The sequence below is a fragment of the Ptychodera flava genome, chromosome 15 (genome assembly GCF_041260155.1).
Source record: "Ptychodera flava strain L36383 chromosome 15, AS_Pfla_20210202, whole genome shotgun sequence".
Lineage (NCBI taxonomy): Eukaryota > Metazoa > Hemichordata > Enteropneusta > Ptychoderidae > Ptychodera > Ptychodera flava.
Window position 1 is genome coordinate 1,305,951 of NC_091942.1, and position 19,894 is coordinate 1,325,844.

General features: G+C 35.3%; 2 protein-coding genes across 3 annotated transcripts in view; one reads left to right on the top strand and one right to left on the bottom strand.

The window, feature by feature from the left end:
* Positions 1-1,684: 1,684 nt before the first annotated feature.
* On the bottom strand, positions 1,685-9,788 carry LOC139150820 (jmjC domain-containing protein 8-like). 2 transcript variants are annotated; one of them, XM_070723221.1, is made up of 9 exons: positions 9,167-9,311; positions 7,336-7,428; positions 6,431-6,479; positions 6,074-6,170; positions 5,525-5,593; positions 4,773-4,892; positions 3,860-3,927; positions 3,331-3,465; positions 1,685-2,893 (listed from the first exon to the last, which is right to left on the bottom strand). In XM_070723221.1, exons 1-9 carry the CDS (start codon positions 9,274-9,276, stop codon positions 2,798-2,800), a joined length of 837 nt encoding a protein of 278 aa, XP_070579322.1. In that variant the 5' UTR covers positions 9,277-9,311; the 3' UTR covers positions 1,685-2,797. The 2 variants fall into 2 exon arrangements, with proteins under 2 accessions (XP_070579322.1, XP_070579323.1); XM_070723222.1 differs by lacking the exon at positions 9,167-9,311 and adding an exon at positions 9,672-9,788 and having other exon boundaries at positions 2,635-2,893.
* LOC139150821 (DNA-directed RNA polymerase III subunit RPC8-like) overlaps positions 9,757-19,894 on the top strand; it is a 36,877-nt gene continuing 26,739 nt past the window's right edge. Inside the window, exon 1 of the mRNA XM_070723223.1 lies at positions 9,757-9,942. Coding sequence (XP_070579324.1) covers positions 9,832-9,942 — 111 coding nt within the window. The 5' untranslated portion in view covers positions 9,757-9,831. The remainder of the gene's footprint in view (positions 9,943-19,894) is intronic.

Here is a 19,894-nt window from a genome sequence, read left to right on the forward strand (position 1 = left end):
TTTCGAAGTGATCAATCTGTAATTATTTCCTACAAGACAAAATCAAGTTGACAAAGTTACACTTGTATAGTTTGGTCCACAGACAGAGATATATCTTCAGCCATTGCTTATAGCTTTCAGTGCTGGCAGAAACCTTTCCTGCACTTTTAAGAAAGTTCAGCTGGTAATAATTGCTCAGTTAAAGCAAAATATCAAAGTAGGAAAAGTAATACCGGTAATCTTGAGCTGAGATTTTGATTTGTAAATAAATTGAGTACTGATTGCATAATGTGATAAACTTATTTAGATTTACATTTGCAAAATCTTGAAACTTCACTATTTCATGCTTTAAGCATTTAAATAAAATACAATCAGAAATTAAAGCTGCAAGCAGCTTCATTGGCTCAAGTACTTGCATACATTGGCTAAAGCTATGAGAATGACATTTCCTATCCCTGTAGTTCCTGAGATATACTGAAGTAGGATAAGGGTCATCCAAGGTCATAAAATCAAATTGAAAAAAATTTAGTGTGATGTATACCAGTATACATTAGAAATAAAACCTGTAGTTGCTTAAGCTTCTGGGATACGATGAAGTTGGTCACAGGTCATGTATGGTCATCCTAACATTTAGCAAACAAATTTTGTGTCGTAGGAGCATTTGTTGAAGTAAGGTCAAAAGTCACCCTCGTAACGTGACAATTTTGAAAAATTTTGCTCACTTCTCCCTCTCCACTAAAATTCAGACCTCTAGCTCTATTGGTAAGCCCATAATTAGGTATGTGCATAATTAATGAGGTACAGGATGTGGAACCATTAGGTTTTCAACCCACTGAATATGAAAGGTGTAGGTAGCATTTGAAGTTACTGACTTAAAGACGAACGTAAAGTTGGCGTCATCCTCATCCTCATCCTCAGCCTCATGTGACCTTTCTAGCTGACGCTGAAAATGATGCTACTCAGCGTCAGCTTCAGCGTCGCATCTGAAGATTGCCTAAGTTACGCTAACCGATGACGGAAAAATGATAAAATTCGCCCATAACTTAAGAAAATAACATCTCCATTCTTTCTCAACTTTCTTTTGAATCGTAAAACTGGTTTGCAGGTAATATTTTATCGTTAGAATATCTCATATAGACTTAGTTTTTCGGAAATGTTCGTAATTTTCAGTCCATGGATCCGCGGATGTGTTTGTTGGTATCCTCTCAGCTCTTGCATTAAGATTTTCAAAAAATTGGTGCAAAAAAGGTATATATGGTCCGAAATGTGTAAAAATCACCACCATGAGAGGTGATATGAAAGCCCTAATTATTCAGAGGACATATAAAACAATTAACTTGTATAACTATGACTTGAGGCCTGAAAAGTCAATGTAATAAACATACAACCTTTGAACTTTAAGGGAGTTGAGGGCTAAGAATGTTGCGTTGTAACTACATCGTGTGAAACAGATATTAAGAGGAGAGGCTACTAAATATTATGAAATACAAATCCAACTGTGTTTTGATTAACATTTTCAGTGATATGAAACTTGGAGCACATTTTTAAAGTCGTTTTTACACTTATCATTCCATCAGACGCATTCGGGAATAATCGGATCTGACGCCGGTGAAGCTGACTCTGTAGCGTCATCCTCATCCTCATTTAGCGTGACCCCTGAGGCTGAGGATGAGAATGAGTATGACGCCAACTTTACGCTTGTGACTTAAAGTCATGTTTGTTAAATAAAGGTCAAAGGTCACCCTGGTCATGTGACATTTTGGCAGATACTTTTCTCCCATACTTGCCCCTATCCACCAAAAATCAGACTCCCAGTTCTATAAGTTAGCCTACAATTAGATACCGGATCATGGTGGGTCAAAGGTCATGGGGTAGCCCCGAAATTTAGGTGTGCACTTTTGTCCCCTACTGGTCATTGGCCATCAGACAGCAGCCCTTCAGCACTATTGTATAGGCCAGGATAAGATATGGTGCCATAGCTTAGCTGCAAAGATATGTGGCAATTCAAAGGACATGGAAAATTGTGAAAAATAACACTTTAAATATCTTCTGAAAATTGACATGGCCTATAATTTTGACATTCAGAAAGTAGCAACCTGGCTATATGGTCTACAAAGCCTCTGCACAGAAATGTCATTGATCAATTGTTATTCAAATGAGGTAAATTTTAAAATTAAAACAGGATGGCCAGGTACATGTAGGTCATGTGACCCATTGTTATGGTCATGTTATCAGAAAATTACTTGCAACAAGTTTTACCTATTTGCCAAATTGTGAGCCATTTGGTGCAACAGAGTTCCAATGGCGGCTGAGATACACTGAGATAGGTTGTCATGAAAGATCATGACAACCAAAAAAGGAAAAAAAATTGGTCCCATAATTACTATTATCCAACAGGAGCGAGACCTCAAGCCCCTGCTTCTGTTGCTGAGCTACACTGATTTTACATGGTGAATGCAATATGCAAAAACAATCCGTAAAAACTCTTCTAAAAAATGATGGGGTCAATGACCTTGAAATTTAGCCTATGGCATCTTAGAACTGTAACCTAAATAGGTGCTAATAGTTTTATGATTGGTCAAGTTTTATGCAAATTAGGTGGAGTACACAATTTGAATTACAACATGACCCACTGAAATTAAAAGGGTTAGATATACCAGTACTTCCCAGGCTAAATGCCTTGCTAGTTTGAAAAAGATGCATGCAATGATTTTGGAGATCAAGCTCAGCAAAACAGTTACAGAAGAAGAAGAGATGGATGAAGAAGAAAGTTGAACTCCAGTGGGCTTTGGCCCCTAATAAAAATTCTTGTAAAATTTTAATCCTCCATTTTTGGTCCCAAGAAAGTTGATATAAAAACACTTGTGTCAATATTTAAAGTTCCGTGCCACCAGCGATCTGGGAAATAGATTAGCTGAGGAGTGAAGAAAGAGAAATATGTCCGTTAAATTTGCAATTGTTGAATTGATAAAATGAAATTAAATGATAATGATTTATTTCATCAGAGAGAATGTGTATAACATTACTGGTGGGGATATTGTTTGGGATTTTGTTAAAGCTAGTATTAGCTACTAAATATTGCTATTGTAACATGACAATAGAAACTGCAGAAATTTTACAGCTTGACAGACAACAGGGCAATGGTCCTGAAAGATTTTTGTGCCCTGCAGCAAAATGTTGCCAATTTCAGGTCAGTGGTAATATCTTAAAATTGATGGAACAAAGACACTTGAATGCGAACTTTGCTGTATTATTGCTTGACATATTGAAGACAAGTATTTGAGCTCTGATGTCACAGTACATGTATGTATAGGGCACAAGATTTGTCATATTGACCCTTTCAATCCTTACCTCCCCCTGATTAATGGTGCATTCTATAGGTCGATCAGCTTCATGTAAGTTGGGATAGTCTTCCATTAGCCACTGTAGGGTGGTTCTGTTTGGATGAAATGATGGAGTCTTGTGTGGCGGATACAAAAACCATCTCTGTAATTATACCAGAATGAGCAGTCCTATTAATTACAACACTCTGATACATGACCTTTCCAGAAGGAACAGCTGTTTGTTTAAACTTGCAAATACACATACTATAATTGTGCTAAATGCATTTACTAAAAAGAGATTTATGACAAGATATTGCCCCCTGAAAAATCACGGGAACAGTTTCAGTATTCTGTTCAATTCTTACTCAGATGTTGTTTGCTGAAAATTTCCAATACTGGTGATGAGCCTCTGGAAAATATGTTTCATTGAAGGACTTCAAAATTAGTTTAGTCATTTGGATAGAGTCTTCTGTTGTGATTAGTAAAAGCTGGGCTTTCATCAGCTTGTTTTTCAGAGCTAATGACCAATTACCATGGATGTCCAGCAGAGAACTTACTTTTCTCCCATAAACAACTTCACCAAATCCAGGACCATGCCAATGGAAAGGTACACCTGTGCCTGGCCCTGATGATGGAAAAATAACATTGCTAGGGTTTCAATTTTACAACATTTCTGAGTCAGCCACATTGATTGGATGAATCAGACTATCATGAATTAAATATAGAATTATGTTATTCAAAAGCTGAGTGAGAACACTAACCGTGAAACTTTAGTTTACCATCAACAAATTGTTTTCTAGTAGACGAAAAGACATTTTGAAAATGACATTGACTCAGTTCAATGCCAACCTTTCATAATTGTGGCCGTTGTTTTCACTGTCAAGGTTAAACTGATACAGCAAATGACTATGATGATGGAGGACTCTTTGTTGACTTGGTCATTACTATTTGTAATTGCACAAGTTCAATGGCAGGCCTCTAAATGTCACAAGTACATTGACGTAAAACAGAGCCAATTAAGACACTGAAATTAGCTTTGTGATCTTTAAACAGCCTAGCTGCCAGATCATTGAAGAGATGTGCAAATTAGGATATTAAAAATGCAATCTTTAGAACAAGCTAACTGTTAGATCATATTCTGTATTATCATAATTGATGGATGCAAATAACTGTACAACCTTGTGATATGACATGGCAATGACATCACTTACCAGCCAGACCAAAACTGTACAACCATGTGATATGACACAGCAATGACATCACTTACCAGCCAGACCAAAACTGTACAACCATGTGATATACAGTATGACATGGCAATGACATCACTTACCAGCCAGACCAAAACTGTACAACCATGTGATATGACATGGCAATGACATCATTTACCAGCCAGACCAAAACTGTACAGTCATGTGATATGACATGGCAATGACATCACTTACCAGCCAGACCAAAACTGACATCACTTACCAGCCAGACCAAAACTGAGAACACCTTCAGTCTCTGGTAAGATGAACGGCGGCTGTTTATATTCACTAAATAGTGAATCCCATTCAGTGTAATTGTTATCACCAAACATGTAGTGTGTCTCTGAAAGAAATTCCAGACAATATCTGATATGTCTCTTTGAATGGCAAATGTTTAGCAAAGTGAGAATGAAACAAGGGCAAAAAGGCATTGCACATTTGCTGGTTGTAGTCTGAAATTCTGCAGACAAACATATACTTCTGGTTTTACAATCAAATGTCAAATTCAATTCAAAGATATGCAGATCTGCAGAATATCATGAATAAATTACGGTAAATAGCTATTTCATTGGACAATTGTTAACTAACCAATGATGAGGATATTATTGTATACTTGTAATGTTTGCTGTGATTTTGAAAATTCCAAACAGGTTTTATAAGTCCTACAAGACATAAAATGTTCTCAAGACATAAAATGTTCTCAATACAGCTTTGTTCCCCACATACAGTGTTTGCAACATTTCATCCTGTTTTATACGTGTAAGACACTGTACATATACTATGAATATTTTAAAGATTACACATACACCACTACAGCAGTCATGGGTACTGACCAGAGTTGGATAGCGTTTTGCCATCTTTCAATGCTCTTCCAACTTATGAGAGTTGTAGTATTACTAGAAGTGGTTGAATAACCATGACAACAGGAACATTACTTATTCTATAAAATCAGCAGAAATTGACATGAAGACTTACCATTGCCCAGAGAACTGACATTTTGTGGCTTTAAAATTTTACTAACATATTCAGCAAATGATACAATAGCTGTAATAAAAATACAAAATTAATTTAAGCAATGTTTTCTTCAAATGAAATAAATATACTTTGTTTTTTTTTCCATAATTTGTATACGAAATTTGTGAAATAGAAGTTCATTAAAAGAACACCTTGTTCACTTTAATTAAAGATTCTACATTGTTGCTGAAGCAAAGTCACTTTCTTCCATCTCATCAGTTGGGGTAGAATGACAGTAAGAGACATTTCAGAGTTCATGTGTATAAAGGCAGGCTACCCTTGAATAAATGATGAAAACTTTTATGATTAAACACAATAACGGACATCATAAAGAAAAGTCAGCTGTAAACAAATATATGTCTTTCTGCAAGACAAGGCGCATAGAAACAAAACTAGAATTGCATTTTAGTTCTCTAAGTGAGATAAAGTGAATATACTGTCTTTTTTCATGTGACAAGTAAAACAATACTGTGAAAAAATTGTTTGACATAAAACACTAAACGAACATACCTTTATCGTAAGAATATGTGTTGGCAGTGCTTAGCTTGACAAATTTATCACCATATTCCCTTAGGAGAGCATCTTTTCTGCAGAGTTTTCGAAAAACCTGAATGAAGAATGAAGGAACAGAATTTCTCCATATCAATTACACCAACAGCATAAGGCAGTGATATAATTTCGCAGAAATGATGAAAAACAAACTATCATTTTTCAGAATGTACATGCATTAAACTAGAAGCAAATCAAGTTTAAAATGATTATCCTCATACCATAGTGCTTAATCTGATTCATTTATAATATTGTTAAAGTATATGGTTGTAAAATAGAGTGTAAAGAGGATGTATAAAAAGTCTCTAAATTACATACTGAGTTGTTGGTGACATCTTTTAACACCACTGGATAGTTGTATGCATATCTGAATAAAATGGGAAAAACAGTTTGTTGTTAAAGACAGTACCTCACTGACGTTTTTTGGGAGATGGCCTACAGGCCTTGACTATGTTTGCAGTGCTAAGCATTGACGCTGTAGACCTGGGTTCAACTTCTGGTACAACCAGTATTCTTTGCATCATTCTGCCATAGAGGGTGCTCTACTGTAATCTTAATACAATACACCAAGCCATAGTCCAGGGACAGTGACCAAGCTAAATAAGGCCAAACAAAAATAATTGTGCTGTTCCGATAACCCGACCTACCCTATTTTTTACCTGTCAACCCTAGACATTTATGAGCTATGTAGACTCGGAAGTAAAAAAAAGAAAGAAAAAAAACGCACACAAGAAATAAGGAGAAAATCACGCGAGAACTGGCGTGAAACCTATGACATCATTCATCGTTGCACAAACGTCAAAGAATTATGATTAAGCCAGTTCAGTTTCTATGACATTCAAACAAACATTATACATGTCAACCAGAAATCCAATCTGATGAATGAACTGTTAACAGCTACAGAGTTTGAACCCCTGAAAAATGCGTATTTAAAAATAAAAATATTTTGAAAAAAAATCCCTATTGAACTACCTACCCTAATTTTGAAAACCATGTTATGGGAACAGCACAATTTATTTTTTTTGGCCTACTGACAAGTTGCAATGAACATGTGAAAGGCTAATAATTTTTTCATGAACATATCATTAAAAAGTTAAATTAATGTTCTGTTTGTAACATGATACTTGCCAATGTCTTACAATGGTCATTCCAACAACATAACCTCCCCCTCCTTCCATTTGGTTTCATAATTTCCAAATACATGAGTTAGATGTAACTCTTACGTTTTCATAAATTCTTCATAAGTAAGAGATGAATCTCTAACTTCTATGTCACATGGCCCAGCTGTAGCAATCAAATCTTCAGCCTTGTCATACCTGTAATAAAGATATCAAGGTTTTTGCCAGGATTCAGAAAAACTTATATTCTACACTCAATTCTATATTCTCAGTTTATAATTAGAGGTTTAACAGCAAGCGACGGTATTTGGTTGCGGATTAAAGACCTCTGAGATGAAAATTAGCATTTTTGGCAAGAAATAATCACCGACTGAGTGAAAGGAGGTGATTACTTCAACCAAATATGCTAATTTTCACCCCATAGATCTTATATCCGCAACCAAATACCCAAGCGCACCATTTATAACCTCATTATAATATGCTAAAGTTAAATAGAAGTGGACAATGTCGTTATTTAGGAGCGAAGTTGGAATGAGGGTTCAGGAACCCAGCCTCAACACAAACACTGAAAGCTCGAAAGAACACTTCAGAACGCGTGCACATACACAGTTGATTCTATACAACACGGTAATTCAACACATCAAAGTCACGATTACACATTATACTTGAAGAATTTTTCTTGAAAAAAGCTCAAAAAGAACATTAAACAATTATTTTGTCGCTACATTGCCATTGTTGCATATACAAACTCTTCATTTGTGGGTTCATCGAGCTACACCATACTAAAATTTTAACAATAAAAATAAATCTCAAGCCGTAGACTTGTTCCACATTATGGCATCTTGAGCTCTAAAACTGGAGTTTGAAATTTTGTGCAAGCTCAAAAATGTTACAGTACAATGCGCAGGTCTTCTTGTTGAGAATATAAACCCCAGCTCCAACCAATCAGATTGCCGAGTTCCAGCTTAGCATATTATGATTTATCTTACTGCTTTCAAACAAAAAATTACTGGAAATGCACATAGGCTTTTATGGTGTGGAAAAATGGCTAAAATTACATTTCGAATTTATCTGACTTTATGGAAAACAAGAAAGTGAACCTTGGTGTTTTTAATGATATTGTAATGAGTCCACACTAACAGAAGTACATACACAAAAAATTGTTTAATTCTACCAGAGAAAATGTTAATCATCATCAAGGTACATTCTGCTTCACTTGAGCAGTCTGTCTAAGCTTTTCATGATTAAATATGAATTATCTGTTTAATTAAATCGTTCATATTTTTTGTCTTTTCATTTTCATCATTGGAATATTTGCATCTTAAGCTGATAGAGTTCTTTCAAAAACCCATTTTTCCCCGATAAAACAATATTGTGTTTGCATTCATGGTTCATTTTGGCAATATTTATTTTATTATACTGTAGATATTATTTATTCGGATGACGTGGCCTCAGTCTGAACAGCTGCTGAATACCCCAGGCGCTTTTGTGGGCTGGTTTGTCTGCTCGATCGATCGATCGCTTGCTCGACTTATCGATCGCATACTCGTTGATCTGTCCTCCACTGCAACTAAAATATTTTAGTTCCGGTAGAGGGCAGAGCTAAGAGTATGCGATCGATTGATCAAGCTGACATTCGATCGATCAAGCACACTACCCAGCCCACACGCGCCTGTGTGATAAATTGTGCTTTGACTGATATTAAATAGTACATGGAGTTCTAAACAGTTTAACACTAAATATTTCAAACAGAGTTTACCCTACTTCAGTTTGAAAGGGCTACCTGATGACAAATGCTACACAGCGAGGTCAACCAATTGAACCATAGTGTATGGCCATATGTTGCGGAAGTAGCAGACGGTCTGATGACATACGGTCCCCGCGCAGGTATCGTAACTCAAATGTTTTTCATCGGTAGTTATTTATTGTATCTTACCAGCCCCCATTATCAAGCTCTTCTGGTACGGTTGTCGAGATCGGTCTATAAAGCACGGGGATAATAAATAAAAGTAAAGCCACGTCGCACAGTGGCCTTTTCGCCGCCATAATTGTTCAGAGTAAACATATCTACCCTTTGACGGTAATTACGACAATTGTAAAGTTGTGCATGTTAATAGTTCAATCGCTGTTTAATACTTTCGTGCAAGGGATGTCAATGTTATTGAAACAAAAGTACTCGTGGATACAGCTAAGATTAAAATTATTGTTTCATTCACCCAGAGACATCCAAAAGTGTACGATGACGCAAAAGGGTATGGTCATCAAAGTTGCAAAATTCAAGCACGAGATTTTAAGTCGCGGCAGCGTGATTGCACGGCCTCCTCTCTGACTTCGCCAAGTCCCCTGTGGTAAGAGCCGATTCATGTTCGACTTTGGACATTTTAGACGCATCAATAAGGAACATTAACGTCTCAACATCGCAAGAATAACTTTACCGTTACCGTATTCGGCTGGGTTCCTGCGGCTGTCGTGCAGGCTGAACGTTGCAACAAGTGTACCAAGCCGCATCTGATACCCCGTACACAACTTCACAACAATGCATTGATAGTTCCCAGTTGACTGCTTTTCTCAGTGAGTGAGTGAGTAAGTGAGTGAGTCATCATGTTTGTTCTCGCGGAGATGACAGACACTGTCCGTATCGCACCCTGGCAGTTCAATACAAAACTAAACGACGCAATAGCAGAAGTGTTGAACAAAAAGCTTGCCAATAAGGTAAGTATAAACCGTAACTTTAATTTTTGCAATTCGATCATGTTGTGACATATTTTTGATGTCAAAAACTTTTGCCAAGCTTTTGACAACAATTTGTCAAGGGGGGACCAGCCCCATGAAATGTTGGCAGTCACACCTTACAAATACAAGTAGAGCACATGAACTGGTGAAATCCCCCCTAAATTTTCTGGTAAAGGGGGAAAATTCCCCCTGTTGATGCCATCCTGGATATATATATATATATATATATATATATATATATATATATATATATATATATATATATATATATATATATATATATATATATATATATATATATATATATATATATATATCAGGGAAAGCCTGTGGTGATGATGCAATTTTAAATGAAATGATTAAAAGTGGTTCTGCTATTTTGATGCCAGCTTTACTTAAGATTTTCAATACTGTGTTGAGTTCTGAACTTTTTCCTACTGTTTGGGCCAAAGGACATATAGTGCCTATCCACAAGTCTGGGTCAGAATATGACCCTACAAATTACAGAGGTATTACTGTTAGTAGTTGTATTGGTAAACTTTTTACTGTGATTCTCAATAACAGAGCAAACAAGTTTATTAACGGGAATAATTTACTTAATTGTGAACAAATAGGTTTTCAAAAAGGTCATCGCACTTCAGATCACATTTTTGTATTGAAATCTCTTATCAATTACTACAAGCACAAGAGTAGATCTAGACATTTATTTACATGCTTTGTTGACCTCCAGAAAGCTTTTGACAGTGTCTGGCATATGGGATTGTTTTATAAGTTATCTAAACAAGGTTTTAGCAGTAAGTTTTTAAATATTATCAAGTCTCTGTATGACAACATTACATCTTGTATCAAGTTACCATCTGGTTTTACTAATTATTTTCATTCACACATTGGTACCAGACAAGGCTGCAATCTCAGTCCTACATTGTTTAATCTCTTTTTGAATGATTTGCCATCTATACTTAACAGAGAATGTATTGATGCTCCATTACTAGTCAATAGAAAACTACCAATACTTATGTTTGCTGATGATATTGTACTTTTATCAACCACAGTGCATGGTTTACAGCATTCACTTCAACCGCTTGAATCTTATTGTAGTAAATGGCAACTTTCAATAAGCCTCAAGAAAACAAAAGTTATGATTTACAAAACTAATTTTAATCCCCACAAATTTAGTATCTTTATCCAAAAGAAAAAACTGGAGATTGTTCCCTCCTATACCTACTTGGGTATTACTTTTACTTCATCTGCGAACTTTAAAAAAGCCAGGTCAGTTTTGAAAAACAAAGCATCGAGGGCGCTGTTCGCTTACATGAAAGCTTTCAACTCTCTCAATGGAACACCAGTTGGGGTTCAATTACATTTATTTGATTCATTAGTAAAACCTGTGTTGCTTTATGGATCTGAGGTGTGGGGTGCTTACTTATTCAGAAAAGTCAGTGTGGAAAGATTTACAGATTATTTTGAAAAACCTGTCAGTGAATTTGAGTCAATTCATATGAAAGCATGTAAACACATTCTTGGTGTTAGTAAAACTGCCAGCATCCATGCTTGTCTTGGTGAACTTGGGCGTTACCCGTTACTGATATCAGTTATTTTGAATGTTATTAAATTTTGGGTTCGCCTTAAGAATTTGTCCAAGGGCAGTTTGCTGTATACTGCATTTGAACTCGAAAAAGCTTACACAAGAAAGGTTTCTCGTGTTTCTTACATTTTGTTGAGTCTGTTCTTCTACTGTGCAATTCTAGCATTTTGAATTGTGAGAAATGTTAAACCTTCAACAGTTATCAAACTTGTGAAAAAGTCTTTCAAGTCTAAATTTAAGGAAGCCTGGAAAAATGCCTTGTCAAAAACTAACAAATTAAATGTATACTGTCGTATTAAAAACATGTTTAAATGTGAAAATTATCTATCACTTGTTAAGTCTCCATTTCACAGAATTGCTTTGACAAAGGCAAGAATTTCTGATCATACTTTTGCAATAGAAATTGGTCGTTTTAAAAACATTCCAAGACATCTTAGACTTTGTACCCTTTGTCATTCTGGTGTTGGTGATGAAATCCATTGTATTTTATTATGTCCAAGTAAACCAGCACAAACTGTACGAACAATTTACTTAGAAATAATTTTTAACATTCAGAACCAGCTAAAATGCTTTGACAATGATTCTCTTTTTAAGTACTTTTTGTCATGTACTGACAGTTGCATTGTTCATGTTGTTGCAAAATACATAAATGAGTTGTTACAGATTTTCAGACAGAAAGTTTAATCACTTCTGAGCTAATGTGAATGAAGTGAATCTGAAAACTTTTCAGTGTTATACATTTTCTTCCCCTTCTTTCTTTCTTTCTGAGCCAATGTCATTATTGTGAACACGGCTAATAAATAAATAAATAAATATATATATATGCTGTATATTATATATATATATATATATATATATATATATATATATATATATATATATATATATATATATATATATATATATAATATATATATTACATGCCTCGTATATCGAACGTCGCACGCTCCATAGGATTCAATGGTAACTCACCGATGACGTCGCAGGCCGCATATTCATCTCTGGACTGAAAGTGAACCTGAAGTATTTTCAACTTGAAACCTTTTAGATGTAAAAGTCTTGAAATTTCATGTTTTGCACAGAAAATCCGGTTTTTGGAAAATTTCGTATAAAAATGTTGATAAACCGCATAACAGTAGTTTAAATATATCAATGCGCCATTCAATGATGAAAATCGTTCTATTTTTAAGCGTTTTTCGTCTAAAATGAAAATAAAGCATTTGACTATAATTTGTCGATAAACGTAAGAGGCATGTAGCAAAAACATTATAGCCCAAAAAAGGGACTAATAGAATCTCACACCCCCAAGGACCTGGGATCAGATTTCTCACACGAGTTGGGGATATTTTGTCTGACACGAGCTGCAGGCGGGTGTGAGGTAAAATATCCCCAACGAGTGTGAGAAATCTGACCCCAGGTCCTTGGTGTGAGAGATTCTTTTTCTCACATGACCACAAAATGCTTTAAATTCACATTGGACACGTACAACATTATCCAAAATCGTGACAAGTCTGTCGTCTGCCATGCCGCGCCACTGTACTTTGACCTGCTTACTTTGTAGTTTTGGTCCGTGTGTTACTCGTCGTGCCATTGGATAACATTTTGCGTGTGGAACAAACAGACGTGAGAAATCATCCAATCAGAGCTCGTGTAATATTTACTGCAGAGTGTGGGATGGTTTCTGAGAGTGTGGGATCGATTTTTCCCACACTGTCGATCCCGCACTCCCAGAAGCCTTACATTAACTGTTACCATGGATGCAGTAACTGAGTACAGTCTTTGTCAATCAAACTACATGTATTGTGGTATCTTTGTTCAGATACTAGTAATGTGTACTGCCCATTTGGATATCTCAGAACAGAGAATGGCTCAACACCATTGAACTTGCTACCCATTGTCCAAATTAATTGTTTATCTGGGCCAAACACATTGATTGGACACTTAAGCATACCGGTATATGACAAACAAATCAGTTCAATATAGTCTCCTTTAATGACGGCAGTTTGGAGTTTATTGGCTCTTGCAACGAAATCAGGGAATTCATGAGACAAGAGGAATAACTGGTCAGCTTCACAAAGATATTCTTCAAAATAAGTAATGTTCTGATCCCTATCCAACTCCATACCAATATTTTGTTTTATCATAATTGATAAATCATATTCTAACTGAACCATTACCTCACAGCAGGTTCTCCATCGTCCATACAAACACATTGACGTAATTGTTGTTCACGACATGATGCAATACACCTAAAAAGATTTAACGCATCTGGTTTTACCTGGATTTTCTTAAGTTCGTCATAGATGTGAATTCTAGTGCTACCACTAATAAAATCGTCATTTGAATTCTTTAAGACTGTGGTTTTGGTTCAATAGCCTGATACGATGTAGCGTGAATCCCCCTATTTTTAAATTTGGAGTGACAGCGGCATATGGCTGTCCTACGTCTACCGGTATGTTATCCACGGAGGCGACAACAAAGGCGTAAACATGCTGGCAAATTGCTCAGCTACCATATTCAATACAACTTTGTTCATATGTTCTTTATAGTCCAGTCAATCTACGAGATTTTGGCACCTAACCCACCACAAATTGCAACAGAATTTTTTTCTTCAGAATGCATTTTAGTGAGGTACCCAGAACAACATATTAAAAGTTTACTCGAATCCACCTTGGGGAAATATGACTAATTTGCATAAATCAAATATGGCTGCCAGCCATCCGACAAAATAGCATAATTGGCCATATATCACATATTAAACAAGCTATTTCAGTGATTTCAAAGTCTGACACTAGTTATTTGGCTCAGGGAATCATTTTGGAGGTATAATGTTTCATATAGGCACTTCATTAATTTGCATAATTCCAATATGGCGGCCAACATTCCTACAAAAGACATTTTCGGTCATATACCACATATTAAACAAGCTCTTTCAGTAATTTTAAAGTTAAAAGTATATTTCTTAGGCATGGACAAACGTTTTTCGAGATGCAATGATTTGCATAGGTAATTTGTTAATTTGCATAAATCCAATATGGTGGCCAACATACCTACAAAAGACATTTTCTGTCATATACCACGTATTAACCCTTTGGGCGCCAAGGTCTATTTTTGTCAACTTTATAAAATGTACCACAGTCATTTTTTCTGCCTTTTGCCAAAATTTTGATAAAAACATGTAGCTGATGGAAAATGATATCCATTTGGTCAAAAATTATGAAAAAACGTACAGAAAAGTTCGCAGAAATTGGTAAAATATTGCATTAAAATTTTTGTGTAAAAAATTACAGCAGTCAAAGGGTTAAACAAGCCATTTCTGTGATTTCTCAAAGTTAAAAGTATATTTCTTTGGCATGGACAAACAATTTTTGAGATGCAATGATTTGCATACTTAGGTATTTCGTTAATTTGCATAAATCCAATAGAGTTGCCAACATACATACAAAAGACATTTTCTGTCATATACCACGTATTAACCCTTTGGGCGCCAAAGTCTATTATTGTCAACTATATAAAATGTATCACAGTCAATTTTTCTGCTTTTTGCCAAAATTTATATAAAAAAATGTAGCTGCTGGAAAATGATGTCCATTTGGTCAAAAATTATGAAAAAACGTACAGAAAAGTTCACAGAAATTGGTAAAATATTGCATTAAAATTTTTGTGTAAATAATTACAGCAGTCAAAGGGTTAAACAAGCTATTTCTGTGATTTCAAAGTTGAAAGTATATTTCTTTGGCATGGACAAATGATTTTTGAGGTGCAATGATTTGCCTTGGCACTTCGTTAATTTGCATAAATCCGATAGGGCGGCCAATATACCTACAAATTCATGTATTGAACAATCTATTTCAGCCATTTTGAAGTTTTAAATATATTTCTTGAACATGAAGAAACAACTTTTGCGGTTCAATGTTTTTAAAAGACACTTTGATAAGTTTAAGAAATTAAATATGGCTGCCAAATTAATGACCAAATAGCTTCTTATATAAATAAGGTTCTGTAGAGATTTTAGCAACCGGAATATCAAGAAAAAAACTGTTATGAGGGCACTGCATCCAATGCAGCGTATTTTGCTCAAAATAATTTTTTTGCAAATATTCATCCCATTTGATTAATTTGTTAACCAAAGATTAAAAATTGGTTAGGCTAACCTTTTAGCTTGGCAAGCAGTCGCAAGTTGCATGATAAGGAAGGGGTAATTTATGCAAATTTATGCAAATCACCCGATTTCTGCTTCCCTTTTATCAGAATTTCAAGATTTGCAAAGAATATAACTCTAGTCTGGCTGGGTCAAATTTTCTAATATTTTCACATTGTTTTTAAATGCTATATAACAAAACAACTATTTTTTTGCAATAAAATTCTGATGCAAAAAATGTCAGACTTTTAAAAACTTGATCAACACATAAACTCACAAAAAATTGAAAATTGCATGCTCAAGAAAGGCTTAAAATTAATTCAAACAACTCATCAGCCCTGCAGAATCCAACTGTTACACGATACAAGCATGTACATCTAGAAAATGACACTTGGAAAAATGACTCAAGATGTACTTGTTTGTACTGTGTAATAGTTGAATTCTGTTTTTGGATTAATTGTAAGCCTTTGCTAAAGCATGCAGTTTTCTGATTTTTTTGAGTCTATGTGTCCGTAAAGTTTTAATGAATCTGACATTGTTTGCAGTAGTGCTAAGTTTCAATTTGTGTGAATTATGGCATTTTTATTTTGGTCAAATCATTTTTTCTGTTTTTAAGCTTTGTTGTGTTTATTGTATTTTGCTGTTATGTGTGATGACTTCTTGCCTGTCATCTAGGGGATCTTAGAAAGATGCACCCATCCATAAAAAGGGGGTTCAGTCTAAATTAAAAACTAAAGATTTTGAACACGTCTTTTTTTAACAGTAAACATTACAGATTACATGTTTTGACACTGTACAGTGTTAAACACCCATACAAATTACGAAAATGCCGTACACAGATGAATCCAATGTTATATTCAGAAAGAGAATATATTATTCAGAAGACTAACAATCATTAACAGTCGTCATATATAGAAAAATTAAAATTTTAAAAATACCACAATTATACGGTGTCGCTCAAATTTGATCAGAATTTGTACATACCAAAGATCAACAATAAGTGTTGTTTCTATCTGTTCAGTGCAGGAAAATTCTACGTTGATGTTATGACAATGATTTCTGCACAACCAGAAAAACAACAAGAAATATTTAAACCAGAAAAACAAGAATGACAAAAGTAAATAACGTCTGAAACTTTAGGTACTGGAGGTCAACTTTAGCAACATGCATAGCAGAGAATGTTTCAACCATGGATGTACAAAAATAGACATCCATGGTTTGAGCAGGTCTGTTAATATGTCACAGTTCATAAACAATCACAGGAAATGAATAATAAGCTGTTTCAGTTACTGCCACCACTCCCGCACATAATAGATACCCTGCATACAAATAGGTTAAAGGTCAAAAACCTCTTACTCAGATGTGTGCGCTGTTTCAGTTATTGCCACCACTCCTGCACATTTGCAGGATTTCCCCTTTTTCTGACCTCATTGGCATATATTCGACACTGAAACAACGTCACATCTCAACTCCTGCATCTACCTGTACACCAAATACTGAGATGGTAGCTTTGGCGGTATGGGAGCCTTTGCGTGTGACGGACATACATCCGCACATACATACCTACATACAGACATACAGACGCCATAGACTCACCATATAAGCTCTTTTGGTATTTATATCAATACCAAATATGAGCTAAAAATGAATGTCGAAGGACTTAACAGTTTCTTCTAGATAGTTTCCTAGCGCTAAACACTATACCAAACCCTTATTTATATGAGAAGCTATTAAGCAATGGGGCATTAATATGGCAGCCATATTTAATTTATGCAAATTATCAAAGGTTCTTTGTAAAAATTGAACCACTAAAAGTGTTTCTTCATACCCTAGAAATATATTAAAGTTTAAAATCATTGAAATAGCTTGTTTAATGCGTGGTATATGACCGACAATATCCTTTGTAGGAATGCTGGCCACCATATTGGATTTATGCAAATTAACAAATTACCTAATGTATGCAAATCATTGCATCTCGAAAAACGTTTGTCCATGCCTAAGAAATATACTTTTAACTTTAAAATCACTGAAATAGCTTGTTTAATACGTGGTATATGACCGAAAATGTCTTTTGTAGGAATGTTGGCCGCCATATTGGAATTATGCAAATTAATGAAGTGCCTATATGAAACATTATACCTCCAAAATGATTCCCTGAGCCTAATAACTAGTGTCAGACTTTGAAATCACTGAAATAGCTTGTTTAATATGTGATATATGGCCAATTATGTTATTTTGTCGGATGGTTGGCCGCCATATTTGATTTATGCAAATTAGTCATATTTCCCCAAGGTGGATTCGAGTAAACTTTTAATATGTTGTTCTGGGTACCTCTCTGAAATGCATTCTGAAGAAAAAAATTCTGTTGCAATTTGTGGTGGGTCTAACCCTATTTTGACTGGACTATAGTTGTGTCCTTGGATGACACAATACCAAAAGAGTTCAACAGTGACATTAACTTTGTTGATCCTGAATAAGCATCAACACAATCACTAAGCAACAATATGAACACTCGTTATTTGTTAAAAGCAAAAGATGACAAACACTGAAAAGTATTCGTAAAAATCTTTTGTGTTTGTTCACCGACTCTTCTTTATAAAAACCCATACATGTATAGTGCTCATTCCAACAGAATGTGTTTTTGTAGTACATGTTAGATCTTTCAGATTTGTTTTGTGTTAGCAAGAACACAAAATTCCACAGAACAGGGTCAATGTCTTTTGCCACTTCACTAAATTGTATATCAGCAAGGGATGACACAGATTTATATTTTTCAATCATTCGTGCAGCCTGTTCGTAAAGTCTTTCACAGATATTATCACACACAAGACCTAACATTGAGGTAAACTCGGGAGCCCTGGACAGTGTTGCATCCGCGATCTGTTTAGCCATACACTGTACGTTCACAATTTTCTTGCAACTTTTGAGTTGTTGCAAGGGAGTTATAATGTTGTATGTGAAGCACTTCTCTGATGTTGACACCATATCTGAGAACTAAAGTGCTATATCTTCTGTTCACTTTACCCTTTTCCTGCAAAGTTGAAAATTGAATGTGGTGAGAGAATACTTTTGTTAACTCACTCTTCAGGGAAAACAAGGACTTTTCAGTGAAGTACGAGATTGGTTTACTGTGTTGTTCGTCATCATTGTACAATTTTGTTACAATTTGTACATATTTTTCTTTCACCTCAGTCATCAAGATAGGTTCATTACAAATAAGTTTGTCGCCTACAAACAATAACAATTTACAATAAGCATACTCCTGTAATTCTCCTAATGTGGAATAGTTTTCACATCTTTCTCTAAGTCTTTCAACTATAACAAAGTAAATCGTCCGTTTTGGAGACCGTACTTCCCTGTTGCTTTTTAATTCTATCAGTAATATAATTTCATATAACACGATTGACATAATGTACCGTTTTCGTCCATTTTCAGATCAGGATAGTCCCCCTGTTCCTGTAAAAAATATTTAGAATGTTTATATCTGGTGGATTCCTTATTCTACCGGCAATAATTATTTGACAGTTGGGCATGCAGCAATGAACTTCACATCTCCGCTTCCATCTCTGGTAATGGCCTCTACAGAGAGATACAGAACTTGGAATAGAATGTTGTTCATTAGTAACCTGCAAGTTGAAAGTAGATATGAACAATGCTTTGTCATCAACATCTGTGTTATTCAAACTAATATCAGAGCAAATAAAACATGACAATTGACTTTTCGTTTCCGGCCGTCAGTTTTAGCGGAACTGCTAGTTCGATCTTCGTATGCTCTGTCAATTTGTCTGACACATTTTGGACAGAGACAACATGTTTTATCGATATTATATGTTTCAATCAACCAGTTTAGAAATTCAGTAGACTGGTACCATGGAGATGCTTTGTCAATACCACATTTCAAACATGGGCCCCACTCTTTATCTGGGTGAGCTTGTTCTCCAAGCAACTTTAACCACTACCATGGCCACTTACATTGACATAGACATCACAAAATTAAGGGACCACAATGGTGTTTTTGTCATATAGTGGTTTTCCTTGGTAGAACAGTTTAAACTCTTGTTAATTGTAGCCCCAAATTTGATTGAACATACGCGTATATAGTGCTTGATTTCCTGTCAACAATATTTATTTTTTCCCTCTTGTCTCCACAATTAAGTATAGTTTTGTCATATTTGTCACATTTCTTTAACTTTTTTAACAATATT